Below are 20,487 nucleotides of genomic sequence, written 5' to 3' on the forward strand. Positions count from 1 at the left end.
GCCCCCGCCCCCTTCAAACACACCATGTAACGCAGCTGTGAGCCAACTACGGCCTGGGGGCCACATGCGGCCCGTTAAACGTTTTAATCCGGCCCACCAAACTTGAAATTTTTTTTTTATGAACCTTGTTAATGTTTTATTTTCTAAATACTGCAGTGACATATATTTTGTTGTAATGCTTTTGGTTTTTTTCTCAGACGAGGTGAGGTTACCAAAACACTCCATCCATCTGCACCTGGTCCGGCCCCTCTGTCATGTTTTAGAACTAATTGTGGCCCGCCAATCGAAAAGTTTGCCCACCCCTGATAACGTATAACCTCTTAAACCTGTATCATTAAGAAAACCAAAGATCCAATTCTTACACTTCACTCCGGACCCCCAACACGCTCCATCGAGCGCCTATGCTCGTCTGTCTACCACCACCTGCGCTCAATCATCACCACTGAACTCATGCTCAAAATCATCTCTCTCATCTGGCAACCCCAGGATCTCATCTCTCTTTCTTACCTCCCCCCAAAAAAACACCTTATTAATTCCGATTGCTCTTGGGTCCTTTTATTACCAATACGGTTCCACCCAACCGATATACGATCACTAGAAACTAGCTTCTTAAATGCAACAACACTCTATTTCCACCACCCTTGCCAAACTCCACACCCTCTTATACACATACATTTCAGGGACAACATCAGCAGTGATCGTCAGTGAGTGTGACTAAACAAAATTGGTGTCTGCCGATCGGCCAAATAAGATCATCAATCATACAGCTTCAACCACCTGAGAAGAAATCTCAACATCACTGACGTCAGCAAGCGAGTTGTATGTCATAATGATCTATAGCAGTCCGTTCGGTGTCCCTCCAAAAGTAAATCACTACTGGTAATCAATTGCCATTGCTTTAATAATGTGGTACTTGGATATCGTTGGTAAGATTATTTTAACCTGTAACTAGTAACTATATCAGAATACAGTTTTAAAGTATTCCAACTCATAACACCGCAGTCATCATGCTTATGTAAACTATTTGTCACAGTAACACGCAAGTGTAGCAGCAAGAAAAACGGACTTGCACTCGCAAAACACTCAAAGTTTGAACTTTGCACTCTCCGAATAGACTTTGCGTATTGATCGTACAGAGGTTCTGAACTTTATAAAAGCTCCACATAGAAATGTGGGTGAAAAAATGTCAAGACTAAGATAAATGGGAATACCGAAAAAGTGATTCTTTAACCCCACAATGGGACACGACAAGCTATATCTGCTCATGCTACTGAGCAGTTACTCACTGGCTCGTAAGTAATCTGATTTTCACATTAATAGCAGACCAGAGTAATTCGTAACAAATAGCTATCATCTCACTTATGCTTTTAAAAAATCTTTTTCTTATTTTTAAGATGGTTTGGGATTTCTATGCGAAATAGTTGACCATATTATACATTAAGTATATGTTTTTTCATCCTCCCCAGAGCAACACAATGGAAGCAATGCGAACCCATCAGCCTGCTTATGTAAATTGATTTCAACACACACAGTAATGCATGTTTCATATACTGCTGTAGCATGCTACTCTTTGAATTACTTCATTGAATTTAGGTCATTTAAAGAGTAAAACATTGAAAATGAAATTATTTTGAAGAATACATGTTATGTTTTTTCCGAACTGTCAGTGTGGTAGTAAATTCAGTAATATGCTGAATGAGGTCGTAAATATGAATCATTATCAGATTTATAAACTACATATTTTAGTGCCGATATTTTTCCATAATTCTACCAGTTTTAACATGACTCATTAAATCAACAAAAAAATTGTAAATGATCTTAAAGCAACTACATAATTGCTATAACCATGTAATAACATGTTATTGTAGTTTCATCCAGATTTAAGGTCAATAAGAAATACAACTACCAGTACGTCTCAGAGAGCAGGAATGGCGTGATGGGCACTGCCAACTTGAAGAATGGCCTTAAAGTTACTTGTCAGGTAAAAATTTTACAGTGTCTCTCATTTGATAAGATTTTCTGATCTCATCTTTGTCTGTGTATCTTCCACTGACTCATTTTCCATCCATCCTTCCGTTAGTCTCGTGTATCACACAATGGATCAATAATATGATGGTGGGAGGTTGCTGAAAGTCGGTGTATGAGATATTTTATTTGACAAGGTTTTCACAGCCAATTCCCTTAAGTGGGGAAGCCCAGACTTCCCAATGAAGAATGTCTGAACAGGAAAAATGAATTCCAAATATTTAACTCTTGGGTGGAACGGCGGGCGACTGCTTAGCACATCCACCTCAGAATTCAGAGGTGCAGGGTTCGATTACGGCTCTGGCCTTCCTGTGTGGAGTTTGAATGTTCTCCCCGTGCCTGCGTGGGTTTTCTCCCACACTCCAAAAACATACATGGTAGGTTAATTGAACAGTCCAAATTAGGGGAAGGGAAATCTGGTTCTGGCTGGGATAGTGTAACGTTTTGGGTCAGCGTGATGAAGGGGGAAAAAAAAAGACGAGAGGCAAAAATCCACATCCATGTCAGTGCATGTCAAAAATGCTCATCATTTATTCAGACAAACAAAAAGATGACAAGCTTGGTAGCCGGTCCACTCAATGTCACATGAATAGCGGAATAACCGGCACCTCACCTCGCGCTACAAAATGAGTCATGCAGACCAGGAATTCGGGAGACAGCTATGCACGTCCTTCTCTTACCAAGTTTGACCACTAACTGGCGGAAAGTCAGGGTGGCAACCCATGACTTCTTTTGTTAGCGACACACCTAAACAAAGAACCCATATTCCTTACATTTGTTACAATTGGCTCCAGCCCGCCCGCGACCCTTGCGAGGATAAGCAGCTTAGATGATGGATGAATGAATATTTTACACTTTAAAAAGAGTTCAGAGCCGTGCTTTTTCTGGTCAGTCATCTCGGACCTCCTTTCTCTGAGTAACATTTCCAGGGGCAACCCCGCCCCCCCCCCGAACCCCTTGACAACTTAGATTTATTGGGACAAACAAACACCTTCAGCAGAGCATGGCTCCGGCAGGATTGACCCATTCGCTTCTTTGTATATTTAGGTAGAGATTGAGGTCCCTCGAATTTGTGGATTCGTCATGCGCACTCTGGACTGTAGTATCAGTGAGGTGTCTGCCATTGATCATCACGGCCAGCCAGTGTACAAACAATCCACTGACTCAGGAGCCTTCCAAGCAGCCATGAAAAGGTGAGGCAAAAAAGTTCCATGTGATAAGTGTAATTAATAACATTCTTCTTGAAATAACATGAATACATACTCGTATATTACATACTGAACCTACTGGTCCAAAAAAATCTGTACAGAATTTGTCAAAATATAATTGATATGTTCTCACTGTTACCATGCAAGAAACCCGATGAAGTTCACCGTGCAGCACACCACCAGTGTTCAGCTGTACCCCGAGCCAAATGAACCTGCAAACATCATCAATGTAAAGAGAGGAATCATCTCTGCTCTAATAGTTCCGGCCACGGATGAAGAGGAGCGCAGCCTCCAGGTTTCTATCCCGCCACAAAATGCCCCATTATTTCAGAAATGCTCATTTTTTTTTCTTCTTTCAGAGCACCGTGCATGGCCAATGTTTAACTGAATTGTTGGTCAACACAAAGAAGGATATTGCCGTCGATGTGAGCCTATCAAGAGATCTGTCACAGTGCGAGCAGTTCTACAGCCGGGAACTAACAAACAGTCCTCTTGCATTTCTACAAAAGCTGGTGAGACAACGATGGCGGTCTACTAAGGCTGAATTGAGACCAATTGATTAGTGCACAAAACATTAACCTCAACCCCTGTCGCTCCAATAGAAACAAAAATATAAACTTTTATATAATTCATAATAAAACCAGTTTGTTGGCGGTTTCCCAGGCCCAGGTCCACATAGTCACCATTGCGTATGTTTACCCTTGATTCTTGGAACAGGGAAACAAGGAAGAAAGGAAAACATGACAAAACTAAAACGAGCATAAAATAACCAAAAATCCAGATTGCATGCCTTTGATATGTTATTGCAAATTGTGTTTTCCAGCACCGACCTTTGTCCAAGCTCATTACAAGCAAGCAAGACTGCAGCTACCAGTTTGATAAGAAAGCAAAGCACATCATAACTGCTATGTGCAAAGAAAAACACAGCTTCCTTCCTTTCTTCAATAAGTAAGCCAACCTTTGATTTTATAATATAATTGACTTAACTTCTGCATATTCCGTTTATGCATTATTATTTAACTCATTCAATACCATTGACGGATAAATACGTCAAAATCCTTTTTTTTTTTTTTACTGGGCTGGTCGTGAATGAGTTAAGCAAAATTAATTTACCTTGCAGGGACAGTGAAATATCATCTGTGGTAACTCAGGAGCTCAGCTTTCACAGCTGTACAAGGATCAACAAAAGAGTATTTGGTAAATTTAAATGTCAAGTATCATGACAGTCTGAGTCTTATGATCGTGATTATGTATAGTATTATTAATATATGTTGTTGGAAAATGCAAAAATTGTGAAATAATAATCAACATGTATTGGTCCAGATATTGACCCCAGCCACAAAAAGCCCCTCTACTTTGAGAGTCCAGAAGATGAAACCGCATTCCGGACAAAAGATGCTGCTCTGAGCATTATGATGGATCTCCAGTCTTTGACAGGCTCTGAAAATGGTGAAAAGAGGACTAACCTTTTCCATAAACTCGTGTCCACCCTGCGTAACCTGAGGAATGAGACTGTGAGCAGGGTGGTCACTGAGATGCTGCGTTCATCTCCATGGCTTACTTGGCAGGCCTTGCTTCAGTGTGGAACCCCTGAGTGCACCAGTGCAATCTTTCAGGCCGTCAGAACCCTGGATGGTATGGCACTCGAGGCTGATGCCCTGGTCTATTTGCTGAGTCTTCAAGGAAATCCTGATCCTGCACGGGTCCGAGATATGCTCAGCATGGCTCAGTACCAACAGAGCAAAGCCACCATGTATGCTCTTGGAAATACAGTAAAGAAGTAAGACCAACAATCATTCGTCCATTTTCATGCCCCGCTCAGGATAAGAGCAATGGGTGGAGCTTATCCCAGGGCAAATGGTAGATGACTTGATTTGACACCTGTAAGCTGCAAAGTTGATTGTGAACCAGACATTGTGTCAACTCGACGTGACTATATGTCGACTGTAAAAAATTAAACGATATGATCCATGACACTAACAATACATTGCTCACTGTACTACCAGAAAAGTGCCAGTTTTAATGACAATTATTTTACACCCCCAAAACAATGCAGTATCTACTGTACAATGGCCGCAGGTTCCATCAAGGGAAGATAACTCCTGAGGTGATGGCAGTTTCAGAGTTCATGCGGTCACTATTAAATGACTGCTCTGGAGAAATGAAGGATGATTTTGACAACATTCCGCCTGACTCTGAGGCAATGTCCTTCCTTGTCTTGAGGGTATGGATGATCAAACCTGTCCTATGCGGTTTACTGTAGGTTCGTAGTCTTTAAAGTCCCCCGTGTAAATGTTTGTTGCTTTTTCATCATCAGGTTGTTGGAGTCATGGGGCCAGCTATGCAAACTGTCAACCCTGATCTAATTTCCTCCATTATGAAATGTGTCAAAAGAAGCGACATTTCATTATCAAACAGGAAAGCAGCTATCCAGGCTTTTAGGCAGATGAATATTAATGATGAGGTATAGTGATTTCTTATGGTATTAAAAGGTGCTCATATGAAAGATTTCTTTTTCTATTAGTAGGCGACATGAATCAGATTTAAATGTTAAAAAATACAAATTTGTTTTTACTGGCATAATAACAGCAAATTTATCATTTGCTCATTGACAGCTAAAAGACTTCCTCAAGGAGGTGTTTCAAGATCTTCAAGGACATGTTGAGATACGTATTGCAGCCTACCTGATCCTGATGAAGAACCCAGACCAAGGCTTTGTGACTGACATTGTGACCAATATGAAGGACATGGAGGATGATCAACTCAAGAGCTTTGTGTTTTCCCACCTGAAAAATATTCAAAACTCTAATGAGCCACAAATGCACAAGTGAGTATCGTCTATTAATCTAATTTCACAGAACAGAATTTGTCGGTACAGTTGGGAGGGGGGTCTTGTTGCATCAACTAAGTAATGAATCTCTACTATATGCAGGTTATGTAGATGTGTTTGCTTCATCAAGCCGCAATCTTAACATTCTTTGGGGTGGTTCCCCTTCTGAGTGTGAAGTGGCTAGGATGAAAGTGTGCGCCTATCCTCAGTTCGAAAAGGATATAGTGCCTCTCTGGGTTGGGGGTGAGATCCTGCCCAAGAGGAGGAGTTTGAGCAAATCGTGTCTTGTTCATGAATGAGGGACAAATGGAGCGGGAGATCGACAGGGAGATTGGGGCAAAGTCAGCAGTGATGTGGACTGCATCAGTCTGTTGTCGAAAAGGAGTTTAGCCGAAAGACAAATCTTGTGATTTATTCCTCCACCTTTGCTCTTACGCACATATATGGTCTTGGGCTGTGGGTAGTGACTGAAATAACGAGATCACGAAAGTAGCGGTCAAAGTAAGTCCTGTGTAGGGTGTCTAGCTTCTCCCTTGGGGTGATTGAAAAACTATCGGTTTTCCGCCTGCTGCCTGAAGACAGCTGGCATAGGCCCTTGGAAGGACAAGCGGCTTGGATAATGTATGGGTGGATGGATTTAGAATTTGATACCACCTAAGTCATGATGGGAGACTAGGCAGGTGAGTACATACTTTTGCTAACATAGTGTATGTTGCAGGTGGTTATGGATGGATTCATAACTGTTCATCTCCTGCTTCAGTTATCACCACGTTTTGTGAGCATAATTGGCACACCCATCTGCCCTTATAGTAGACAGAGATAACTGATACCTAAACAGTATTTTAGAATCATTGCCGCCTACCGAGGGCCTTTTTTTCCACTGTTCCGCTGATTTCTGGTGTCTATTGTATATTGTTGTATCATTATTTGTGTTTTAATTGACTACTTTGTTGAATTATTGCTATTTTATGTATTAGTGTACGTAAACCCTATTCAGTACTGAATTCCTTTGCACTCTCTTATTTATTTATCTAATTTATATATTTGTCTGTATTATTGTTGTATTGCACTGGAGAGGGGAGCCCTCTAATCTCGTTGCACACTTGAGTACAATGACAATAAAGGGATTTCTAATTTCTAATTTCTAATTTCTAAAGAGCTTTGTAACAGCTCCAGCTGTTGTGAAATGCGCACTATAAATAAAATTGTATTATATTGTATTGTATGAGATAATGCAAGATAGCAGAGCTATGCACATTATAAAAAGGTATAGCACAACAAATTGTAACATACTCCTAATATATGTGCCTACTAGATATGATCCATTTGTAGTTAGAGAAGCAAATCAGAAAGCACAAACGTTAACTATAATAAACACCTTACTCCAACGGCACACTATAGCTTGAACAACGGACTTATGGCGCAGTCTGTAATCATGACAGTGTAATGCTTCAGTTGTACTGTAGTAAATGTTTGATTTGCACTTTGTGATTTAGCGCCCTCAAGTGGTGAAATGTGATACATGTCAGTTTGCTTCGAGTTAACTTCTGTGTTCATTGACACGAATGAAGAACGTGTGCGCCAAAGTATTGAGGCTGGGCGTCGCTATTTGTGGTAAAACATTTAAAGTTTGGTAAAATGTAAAATATTTGCATCTTAGTAATTTAATTACTCACGTGAACCAACATCTCATCTGTCAACTGTCTGTCTAATTTAGACTTTGGTCCGAGAGGGCCGGAATTGCTCACCCCTGGAACGAGATGCAGCAGCCAACATGTCTCGTGAGGACAGAACAGATGCATCTGAGTTATCGGCAATGTATCTGATTAAAACCTAATATGACATCAAAGGAACTTTAAGAACTATTGCGTTTTATGAGATTGTTTTCTGTGCTCTACATTGAAGAGGACCAAAAATATTTGTGGCTCAAAAGTACAGCAGGCTGAGCAGTAGTTAAAAATATTCAATAGTACATGTAAAAACATTGCATGCAATGTAAATTCCTGACATTTTCCTCATTTATTTTACTAAAGGTACAAGGAATATATTGAACTTGCCTTGCAAAATCAACCGTTAAACACTAATGAGGTCATTGATGGCAAGTCACGCAACTACAAGATTGAATCTCCCGTGGGTTCACTAAACGGGAACATCATCTTTGATGCCTCAAATACTTTACCCAAGGAAGTTATGTTGGAGACAACTCTAAAAGTTTTTAACTACAACTATGACATCTTTGAGGTATTTATTCACAAGTGTTTCTGTGGTGTGGTGAGATCTGAATATAAGACACTCCTTACAAAACCAAATCACTTCTTCAAGGTTTGTGTTGAGGGAACAGGATTACAACCAACAGTTGAGGCTCTTTTCGGAGAAAACGGCTTCTTCCCGGATTCCATCTCCAGAGTTATATATTGGGCAGGTGATCAATCCCCGATGATCAAAGAGGTTTTGCACAGAATGACACTTGATAAAGACGCAATTAAGAGACAGGTGACTTGTTTTTCATGCAAATCCATCAATGGGAAATTTTACATGAAGGGCCAAGAGTATATTCAGTGACTCTCTGCAGGCTTCACAGACATTTCTGAATGACATGGCAAAGAGTGTCCAGAAGCTCATGAAGGATGTGCGTTCTACACCGACCCCTGAAGCCACTGCCTATCTGAAGTTTTTGGGAAACGAGATGTATGTGAAGACAAGCGAAATAAGAAAGATGGCAGAAACTCTGTTCATGTACTTCAATGTGTTTTTCCAAGTTCTACCTCCTCAGGTCAGATCATTTATTAACATAATCATTGCAAAATGGTGGTTGGAGTAACAAAATGAAATAAATATCTTACCTTTCAAAATCACATTTGATTTATAACTGTGGTAACTTCTTCTTATAAATCACAAGTAAATTAGGGTTTGGCAAGTGGGTAAGCGTGCACTTGAAAGCTTCTAATGACAAAGTGGGAAATTTGATCACTTCATGTCTTGCTCACGATCCGCCTGAATGGTATTTTTTATCAACAGATATTTTTTGAATTGACCCGGAGAACCGATAATGAATTCTTCATTCACTACATCTTCATGGAAAATTCCCTTTCATTATCCACGGCACTTGGCTTCCCTCTGAAGTTTTCAGTGGCTGGTGTGTTTGCCCCCGGTGTCAAAGGAGGAATGACCGTCAGTTCAAGCAGAGTAATGTTTATTATCCTATTCCGCATGTAGAAAATACTGACGTTACTAACGTAGGTGCTTGATCACATGTTTCAAGGTTAAGTGGCATATTCCCCCAGTGTCTTTTTAGGCAAATTCTGCTTTCCAGACTTCTGCTGCACCAACTGCACGTCACTGTGAATGAACACAGTTGTGTAGATAACAGACCTAAGTCGATTTGAGAATGTACACATCCGGAAAGCGTGCAACAGTGCAGTTTTCCACTCTTCTGCATATGGGGGCATATGGCCCGAAATTAATATTTGTTCAGTGAATTTGTTTTGCTTTCATTTTTCTCTGTACAGGGTGAGCTGGCATTTATGCCTTCTATTGGGTTCGAATTCATCACCCAAATGAGTGTTACTGCGCCAGATTATGTGGAGGCAGGACTTGAGATGCACACAAACATCTACCACGAGCACTCCCTCAATGCAAAAATTACCACCAACAGAAACCAAATTCGACTGTCCATCCCTGCACCGAAATCAGAAACGAAGCTGTTCTCTTTTAGGTTAGTCAAATTTACAGTACGTCACATTTTATGTCACCTGAATTAGAAAATATGACATGATGGTAAGAATGTTTGTTATTTAAACCCGCCCTCTCGTCTTTCTAAAATAGCAACAAGTTGGTGTCAGTCTCCTCCGGTCAAGTCGTGACAGTACCATCTTTTGGGGGCCACCAGAACAATTCAACTGACTGTCAAGATCTATTCCGAGGCCTCAAAATCTGCACCATTGTTCATTACTCAAATGCGTCCTCCAGAGACCAGGTCCTCTATTATCCTCTGACTGGTGAAACCACGTAAGTTACATAACTTGTACTACTGCATCAAAAGGGCTGCTGAATAAATTACAAATGGACTGTATGGCCCAATCCCATCCCCCACACTACCTCTTACAGTCCTGATTGAAGTGTTACAAGCACACAAAAATTGCAGAATTGGGACAGTGCCTGTGATGTCATCAACTTACGCCCGTGCGTCATAAAGCATGACATGAGATGTGGTTTTGGCAATTTTGCTGTTTTAAAATTCTATTAAAACGTCCTGTCAATGGGAGCTCTGGCTCAATTATTTGTACTATTTGCAGCTCCTGCACAATCTGCGGAGCATGCGCAGGAGATAGCCAAGTACGGCAGCTACAATCGGTGAAAATATGTACTTGACTTTAATATTAAGATTTCAAGTAAACATATACAACTGATGCAGAACGGTGGATGACGATGGCCTCACAGTGCTGAGATTGTGGGATTGATTCTGTGTCCGGCGATCCTGTGTGGAGTTTGTGTGTTCTCCCTGTGCCTGCGTGGGTTTTCTCCGGGTACTCCCGTTTCCTCCCACATTCTTCTTTGATAATCTTCACAATTTGTTGATATTTAAAAAAATGCCCCCCCCCCCCACATCCTTCACATTTTGATGATGTTGAACCCTAATATAAAGGTATTTTTGAGATTCTCTTAGGGCTGCAGTTGTAATTCAACCCACAGACGATGTTACAGAGTTCACCGCCACCATAAAGCGTGAAACCCAAAAAGGAAAAAAGGGTCGCCATGAAATTGATTCTCTGAGGCTAACCTTAAAGGCTGAAGGTAGTATTATAATACACCGACTGTGTATACAAGCAACAGTGTCATAGCTTCCCATGACACACTAAGGTAAAGAAGACAAAAACATCTAATTAATACTTTGTAAGTGGTTAATTTCTTCTGTCGCTAGGAGATGATTCAACAGAAGCCACCGCATCTCTGAAATACAATCGCAAGAAGAACATTCTGACCACTGAAGTTGTCATTCCTTACTACGATGTGGAACTTGGCATCACGGTGGCTGCAATTGATCTCGAGGGAAAGCAAAACAACATGAGCGGCATCACCGTTGAGGTCAGCAACAAGAACACTCCACAGCTGACGCTGGCGGCGTGTGCCAGGTACTTTCTGTAGCTTCACAAGTAAACAGAATATCATATAAAGTATATAGAGGACCCTAGAGCTATAGATTACGTTTTTAAACAATGAAATACCAAGGAATCCACAATTGGACTTTTTTTTTGTCTTTGCAACAGTAAACAACTGCAAAATAAAGTGTCTTTTGCCTACAGCAATATTTAAATGATGACCCTTTACTTCAAATGTATCTATGAATGTGTTGTTACGTCCCACAAATTATAATAATGAATAAATAAAGTTCTAAAAGATTTACAGTAGTCCTATTAGACAGTATTTAACATATTAATTGGTGGCTGTGAATATTCTCATTCAGCCAGGTCTGTTCATTCTCAGGGCATTGAATCAGTCACAACAGGAAAGTCCAGTTGCGATCAATTCAATGCCATGAACAAAAAACGAAACAGAATAAGTCTCAAGGGAAACCAGGGATGCAGACAAATTAAATTTGATGAATCTTTCAACTTTTATTCACTTTAATGTAGACTTGAATTGATGAAAAATGCAATGCTGCAACTCCAGATGGTCGTTCCAGCTCTAAAAACAAATGCTTCGTTAACTGCAAACTTGAAGAATCACGCGGACATCATTGCGAACATGGAAACCAAGATCAAGCTCCCAGCGGCTAGCTACCAACAGACAGCTGCCCTCAAATATGGTAACCGATGACCACCTTTCAAAGCATCACATTTGACACTTGCAAATCAACTATTATTTATGCCTGTGATTGTATGTAGATAAAGAGAAGTTTGAGGTGCAATGGAAATCGGACTTCAATTCAGAGATTCAGCAAATTTTGCCAAACGTAGATCATCATCGCGGAAAGTTGGGAAAAGTCATTGAAGATATCCTGGACCAAAAGGTTGCAAAAACCGACATGAAACTGCGACATATTGTCATCAAAGGAATTGAGGTAACAAAGCAAGTTGTTGTTTTCTACCATTGTATTTGTGTTAAAAAATAAATAAACCATAACAGTTGAATCCTAGTTCACCCATATATATATATTTTTTTATATATATTTATATTGAAAAAAATAAAAATAAATAAATAAATGAAAAAAATATATATATATATTTGTGTATAATATATATATATATATATATATATATATATATATATATATATATATATATATATATATTACTAGTACATAATAGTACTAGTAAAAGAAATGTGTGAATTTCTTTTCCCATACAGGCTGCTAACATTTGGCTAGACAAGTTGACCATAAGCATTCCCATTCTTAAGCTCATGCAAAATAAGAGAAGACTCTCAGACCTCATTGTCCCATCTCTACCCGAGAGAGTGTTCTTACAGTTGTAAGTAACTTTTGGTCACTTGACTACCAAGTGAATATATTAAATATATTTTCAGGTGCTAGGTGACATGATAACTAATGTGGCTTTTACTTTAACAGTGACAACTCTTTCTGGTACAAGTTCAACAAGGACAAAATGGCATTCTCACTTCCTCTTCCACTGGGAGGCAAAAAATCTGAGCTACTGCATTTTCCCAACTCCCTGTCAGCTCCTACTTTAGATTTACCAGCAATAGGTTTACATGTCCCGTCCCAAATCTATCGACTCCCGTCATTCACTGTACCTCCCGCTTTGAATTTCACTGTGTCCCTTCTTGGGTCTGCTGAAGCATCTTTCAAGATCCATAGCAACTTCTACAGTTTGGAAGGCTCCATTTCTGGCGGCAACCACACTTTTGACAGGCCCAGATACATTGTGCAATACAAGGCCATAACCAACTCACCTTTCGACCTACTTAGATCCAATCTTGAAGGTGAACCATTTAAAATTCAGTTTGTTGTCGAATGACTCCCTTGGATAAAAAGTTACAGTATTTACCCTAAAACAAAAAAAGGACTGTGTAGAACAGGGGTCAATAATCCTGCTCCTCAGGGGCCAGTTTCCTGAATCTGAATCTCTCCGTGCTGAAACACATCTGATTCAAATGGGCAAGGTCTATAGAAGCTGGATAATGATCCTGATCAATTGAATCAGGTGTGTTGCAGCAGAGGGAGATGGAAGACAGTTTTTTTAATCTGGATACGTATTGATTGAAATACAACATTTCTGTTCATAGCTGCATCCTACCCAACGCTGTATTTTACTTTAGCGATGAGAACGCTTTGCTCGCCTCCTCGTTTAAAACGCTACTTGTGAGTGGGGTTGTTGTTTGTCATCACGTAGCTTGTTGGTGCTGCTGTGCACAGACTTGCATATAGTACAAATAAAGTCTGTACTGCTGCGGCGCAAGATAGCTTGGTGCCTTGTATTCAAGCAGCGGCAAATGAAATTACGTCCGGGACAACGAGTGACAGTGCGGCGCTATTTTTCCTTTTTCTTTTTAAATCAGTACTGCGTGAGCTGCTTTGTGAACATGAGTCACAAACCACAGCTTTGACGATCTTGAAATCACGTTGTCTGAGATGGCGCGATTTCGGTCCCAAAAAGTAACGAGCAAAAATTGTTACCCCATTACTCAGTAACTGTAAAAATGGATGTACTTTAGTAATTAATTATTATTTATTTATTCATACTTATTTTTGCACTAATATGATCACTCTATCAGTGGCTCTTTTTCTGATATCATCAGTCATGTAATTTCTGTCTGTTTCAAGGAACTGGGATGATGTCAGGAAAAGGTGATGATCATCTTGAGTATCTAGTGAATAATTCCTTTAGCCACAGTCTCATTCAGACAAGATTGAGCGTCTCAGACACTTTGGATGTGACCCACAAACTACATGCAAAGGCCAATTACAAGATTGAAGCATTTAGTCCACTGGGCCTCCACACCTCCTTCCACTATGTTGCCCAGTCAACTTCACTTATAGACTCTGATGAAGTCACCGGAGATGGCACCTGGGATGGAATGCTTAAAATTGGATCTTTCTATACCAATAGCTCCTATTGCAACATTTACAAGCTGCACCCACAAGAAAGAAAAGGAAGCGGAGAATCCATCTTAAGCTTTAACTCACCATTTCTGCAAATTTACAATACAATCCACGGAGTGTATAATAACCTTGAATTGAACATTGTCTCCAAAACCAACGCCCAGAAAGACATCTTCAATCATGTGGCAGAACTCAACTATAAAGATTCACAACTATCCCTGAAGTGCACCGGTGTTGTGAAAACCGGGAGAAAAATGCTGAGAAACGAATTTGAGTTTGGTGTGTCCAACCACTTGCTTATCATCAAAGCCGAATCACAAGCAGATGACGAAACCAATCGGGCTTATTACCTTCTAACAGGCTCTCTGAACTCAAGGCTTGAAGTAAACTCAGAAGGCTCGCTCACCTTTGACGAAGGTCGAGGATTGCACAAAGCATCCTTTGTGTTTGACAGGAATGGTTTGACCACAAGCGGAACTAACACTATCCAATTCAGCCCTGTAATATTTGAAAATATCTACAATGGCTCTATCGACAGCAAGGGCGCATCATTGTCCTTCAGGACTAAAGCAATGGCTGAGGAAGGCTACAGCGAGCTGAATATTGAGGGTAAAATTACTCCAAAGAAAGGTTCTTTTTGTGGTGTCTTCAATGGTAATGTGTTCAATGCACACACAAGAAATAATGTAAATGTTGTAGTGGACAGAAGTGCTGTCACATTTATGAGTACTAGTTTGGGAACAATGGGGCAGATGAAAACAGAAAATAGCCACAAACTGATCCTCACGCTTTGGAACCTAGCCCTTCGCTCTTCTAGCGACATTCTCTATGAAGATATTTCCTTTCAGCAAGATACCAAGATTCATATGAAACCATTTGTCATGACATTTGATGCGACAAATGTATTGAAAGGTTTTCATCTCAGTTTGAACAAAAAAGACGACATAAAATTTGAGCCGTTTAAGGTGGAACTGAGTGGATTCACGAATGGATCTTATAGGGAAGAACACATCATTAAACACACCTATGAGATAAACTATGAAGCCATGGCAGGTCAAATAAAATCTAACACTTCTGGCGATTTATTGGGTGTCAATCTGAGTCAAACCTGTCAACTGGAGTTTGCTGGACTTTCTTCCACATATTTTTGTGAGTCTCTCATAAAATCTAAGCACCTCCATTTTGACAGCATAATAAGCACCCACGCGCTGCCCTTCGCCCTCTCAATTGATGTTCTTTACAATAGCGATGGAGAAATCAATCTATATGGAAAACATGCTGGGCAACTTTACAGTAAGCTGCTCGTTAAAGCTGAGCCTTTAGTTCTTATCTGCTCTCATGACAGCAGAGTGTCAACCACGCATGCGCTTTCAAATTGGGACGTGTCCACTCAATTGGAGAACACATTTGATGGTTTTCTAAGGCCAAGTGGTCAATCTGTAATTTGGAAAATGAAATCTAAACTACATAATCATTCTTATGACCAGAATATCAGCGCCTATAACAACCCACAAAAAGTTGGATTTGAGTTTTCGGAAGTATTGCTCACAGATGGTTTCCACACATTCAATGAAAATATCGGATCGGAAGTAGAAATGCAAGAATTCAGTATAACTGGTTTCCTCAAATATGACAAGTGCAACAACGGCCATATTTGGATTCCATCTCCTTTTCAACAACTGAAGAATACGTGTATAAATGCTTTGGAAACACTTGAACAGTACATCAACAACATGAATATCAATCAGATAATATCTGACTTCAGAGTCAAGTTAAATCAGTTACCATCGCTAGTCCGAGACTTCCTGAAGGAAATGGATTTGGAAAACAAAGGAAATCAAATCAAAGAAAAACTGGATTATTTTACAAATGGGTTTGAGGTAACAATGGGTGATCTGGACGTCATGATGAAGAACCTGAAAAAGGCTTTGGAAGAGAAAGTGTTAGATTTTGCTGTTAAACTTAGACACCTAATTCTTTCAATCGATGACTACGTTAAGACAGAGAACATCCCTGAAAAATTAACACACATGCTTACTGTTACTGAAAATAAACTGCATGCGTTTAACGAGAAGTCCAATATCAAGGATTTGCTACTTAAAACCCTGCGAGCCATAAATAACGTAGTGGAACAAGTTGATTTAGAGAAACTCACAGACAGCAGCATTGCTTGGCTACAAGCATTAGATTCAAAATATGGAATACGAGAGAAAATTAAACAAATCCTGGCAGCCATAAAAGATCAAATTGAGAATTTTGATGTTACGATACAATTTCAACAAATGAATGAGTTTCTTCTTTCAACCAATTTGGGAATTGAGAAACTTTTATTTGAAATTCCTTACGCAGATATTGCAAACGTGATGGAATCTGCGAATGACGTTTTAGTTAACTGGATTGACGAATATGAAATCCCGTACAAACTCAATGCAATTCATTCCTACATCCGGGATTACATTTCAAAATATGACCTCAGTGGTACATTTAAAGAATTAATTGATCAGGCTGCAATTCTCATCAAGAAAATGAAAATTGAGGAGAGCGTGCGTTCATTAGCCAGTGCTTTGAACGATCTCAAATTTGAATTGGTTCATGACCAAATTCTGAAATTTCTCCACAGTGTAAAAAAACATCTAAGGCTAATTGATATCAATAAAATAATGCAAGAATTTGAGTCACTGAAGGACTTTGACTATAATTCCTTTGTGAATGACGCCAACAGGAACACTGCCGAATTGACAAATTACATTAATGAGAGGATCAAAACATATGAGATTGTTTTAAAACTTGAAGCTGTCAGGAATTTTTTGCGCAAGATTCAAAGTACAATTTTCAGTTATATCGAAAAACTCAGAAATACAAATGTGGCTGAGTCTCTGAAGAAACTGAAACATGTGATGGACAGTACATTTTATAGGGACATTAAAATGAAAGTTAAGGATGTCATTGAAGACATCAGGCAGATCATTCTTGACATGGATATCAGAGAAGAAGTGTACTTTTACCTCCGAAGAACAAGTGAATCCTACAACAATACCGTTGTCTTCATTTCTGTGAAGCTCAACAGACTGATTGAGGAGCTCAGCAAATTGGCGAATGACAAGGAGATCCTCTGTCAAATAAAGCAAAGCATCATTGGCGGTTTGAACAAATTAAATAAAGTTAAGATTCAGGTTTCCAGTTTGACAATGCTTTTTACGGACCTCGTCATTCCTGGATTTACCATCAACCTGAACAAATTGCATGAAATCACCATTCCAGCAGAAATTTCCGTCCCAGAGTTTAACATTATTGGCTCAATCACAGTTCCTGCCTTCAAAATATCTTTTGATGAGCTCAAAGCCCAAATTATTGCAATGATAGATTATGTCAAACAATTGGAAATGCCTGCCATTGATCCTGATGAGATTTTTGGTAACCTGAAAGTTCTTTACGTTTTTGCCCTACCAGACGTCACTTTTCCAGAAATAACACTCTCAGAGATTAAAGTTCCAACCATCGCCATCCCCATATTACATATAAAGGACTTTAAAGTCACATCACTCCCAATGCCAGGAATCAATCTAACTTACTTGCCGAATGAAAATTGTGTCCAGGTTTTTGAAAAATTTCAAGGTGAACTTCAACTTAACACCCCTGTATGCACTTTGTGTACTACCGGAAAGCTTGAAAATTCAACATCCACTCCAGAAAGCCCCAAGTTTACAGCCACTGTTCATTCTCATGCCAAATCAACTGTACCGATTATGGACTATACCTTTGATGCAGTGGCTCAATTCGAGGCACCTGGATTGAAGAAGTTGAAATTCACAGAAAAATTGAAAGCTTCACACGTGGCTTTTTCTATTGATCATGATGCATCCTTGGTACTCATGGGTTCTTCGGTTGACGTCTCTGCACAGACTCTATCAAAGGCCACGACTTCAATGTACACAGCTGACTGGGTCAGCAGCATGACACTCTCACTAAGGAGTGGGATCTCTGTAAATACAAGCACGTCTTACAGCCACAACGTCAACATCCCATCAATGAAAATGTCAAGTCAGACATCAGTGAAACACGACGTTACATCCACAGTAGCCAGAGGAATTACTTGGACTGGGAAAACAATTGCTCATGGAAAGTGGTCCAGGGCAAACTATTCGGATGAAGGTGCACATGAAAGCACTTTAGAATTGAATCTCAATTCCAATACTACCAAGTTCACGTTTGTTGGACATACGGAGAGTACCGCATTCAAAGCAAAGCAAATGCTGACATTGGAGTCGGTCCTCTTTAGCCATATTGTTTTGCATGCTCAATGTGAATCTGAAGCCCCGTTTGTGAAGAGTGTCATTGGTGCCAATGGAGTGGTCCATATCTGGGACTCAAAAGTTGCACTGACAGCCTATCATCATTCACAACTCAGTGGATGTGTGACTGGTTCCATTTACAACACGATGGAATTCATGTCCCATTCATTTGAGACCGTGTATGATTTTAAGAATAAAGCAGCTATAAAGATGCCCTTCCCCTTAAAACTTACTGGTAAGGTGGATCTCCAGCATGACTACGGTGCCAAATTTAACTCTGAGAAGCAACTGATTTATTGGATTGGTTTGGCCAGATTCAACCAATACAAGTACAACTACAACATCGGAGCAGAGCATAATAACATGAATGTTACTTTCAACATTCTGGCTCGCGGAGAAGCCAATGTGGACTTTTTGACTGTTCCTTTCTCAATACCGTTGATGAAGATACCCTTGCTGGGAATCTCGACACCTGGAGTTCAAGACATTTCTCTATGGGAACATGCTGGATTAAAAACATGGCTTACCACTCCTCAACAGTCATTTGATGCACACTTAAAACTTACTTACAACAAGAACCCAAACGTACAAAGATTTGAGTTGCACTTGCAGCCAATTTACATCAGTGACAGTGTAAACATAATACAAGCTAAATTTAGATAGGAGTCACGCATCCAGGCCAAATCACAAGGTATATTAAGTTAAAAATGGAAATATACAGTCTTCCGGCAAGAATCTTTCCTGTCTTTTTATATAAAAAAAAAAATACCTGTACTCAAAATAGTTTTCCGCCTTTCGAGCTGAAATGTCTGCATCATGACATTCACCTTGTCTTCTTACTAGTTTAAATTAGTTTGAGGTTTTTACTTATCTATTTTCCTCCTCTTCGCTGCGAAAAAACCCCAAAATGTAAACCTATTTTTCTCTGAACTGTCTGCCTTAATTATTTTGTTTCCATGGGAGTCAGTTCACCAAGGTTCAGAATTCCAGCTTTGAGATTTAATGTGCGTACACTCTAGTGCTACCGTTCCTCCAGGTAACTGCCATCCATGTTTCAGAGTCTTTGAGTCAAATAGAGCTTCCAAATTACACTCTACTTCAGGACAGCATTGACCTTCCGTTGCTCGGCATGCGAATTCTCCTTTAAGTCCACTGTTGTAACATTTCGTGCAAATATTGAACGTTATAACCACTACATTATTGTTCTGAGTGTAGCATCCTAGAAGTTTGTATTTAATAATTTCAGTGGCAGAAAGTAAAGTATAAATACTCAATTCTTCTTGACTGAACCTCAGTAGATTTGTCAAGTCAGCTATCTAATCAAACGCTGACTTTTTCCCCTCCAGCCTCACAAACAGGCGGGATCTTATGTTTTCTTATGTTTTGTCCCATCCTTGATTACAGTAATTATTTTGTTGTTTGCTGTTGTGTGGATAGTGGATTTTAAACATGCATTGAAAAACGTATTCTCAAAAATGGAATGTATAAGGAGCACATATGTACATATTTTGTACATATTTAAAATGACATTTTAGATGCATGTGATGAGGAAGTGTGCAGTCGTATATGCCCCCCAGTAGCACTGATGAAAAATGATGGCCCCCTCAAGCATTTAAGTTACCCATCCCCGTCATAGCTCATTGATGCTCCAACATCATATAATTAAGGTACTCCTCACTTGTCTTAAATGTGCATCAAGAAGTGAGGATCAAACATTAGGGAGCCCCCATTGAGTAGCTTTAGTTGAGGAAGCTCTGAAAGTTTTCAGCATCTCACGAAGTGACATAAATGGCCGTCTATCGGGATTGTAACCAAATGAGGACTTAAAATGAATAGTCACTATTTTGTTTTCCTCATTCCTTAATTGTTTTAGTTTAAATATTCAAATACAATACAAATGTCTCTGTTTTATCATGGGCAGCATTTAATACTGAAATTAGTAATTTAGTACTCAATGTCATGTAATTTTGTCCCTGCATTTGACCAGATCAAGAAAATAAAGTTTTGATGCTTCCACATTGTTGTTACATTCTATGCGGTGTGGCCATATTCCGCATTAAAAGTCACTTA

General features: G+C 39.6%; 1 protein-coding gene across 1 annotated transcript; it reads left to right on the plus strand.

Annotated features, from left to right (window-relative positions):
- The first annotated feature begins 1,237 nt into the window (after nt 1-1,237).
- On the plus strand, nt 1,238-20,433 carry LOC148343527 (apolipoprotein B-100-like). The gene is given in 29 exon segments (XM_088301873.1): nt 1,238-1,292; nt 1,869-1,981; nt 3,073-3,218; nt 3,381-3,528; nt 3,593-3,745; nt 4,057-4,181; nt 4,354-4,430; nt 4,557-5,013; nt 5,313-5,457; nt 5,551-5,697; nt 5,849-6,060; nt 8,097-8,304; nt 8,386-8,556; nt 8,636-8,836; nt 9,082-9,249; nt 9,573-9,778; nt 9,889-10,071; nt 10,730-10,857; nt 10,985-11,195; nt 11,697-11,869; nt 11,949-12,124; nt 12,412-12,533; nt 12,632-13,005; nt 13,847-19,107; nt 19,110-19,181; nt 19,184-19,232; nt 19,357-19,422; nt 19,425-19,545; nt 19,547-20,433. Coding segments are annotated over 29 exon segments (9,762 nt in total). The 3' UTR covers nt 19,641-20,433.
- The last annotated feature ends 54 nt before the right edge of the window (nt 20,434-20,487 follow it).

Source organism: Idiotropiscis lumnitzeri, chromosome 1, assembly GCF_059441095.1.
Source record: "Idiotropiscis lumnitzeri isolate Australia: NSW breed Sydney's pygmy pipehorse chromosome 1, RoL_Ilum_1.0, whole genome shotgun sequence".
Classification (NCBI taxonomy): domain Eukaryota; kingdom Metazoa; phylum Chordata; class Actinopteri; order Syngnathiformes; family Syngnathidae; genus Idiotropiscis; species Idiotropiscis lumnitzeri.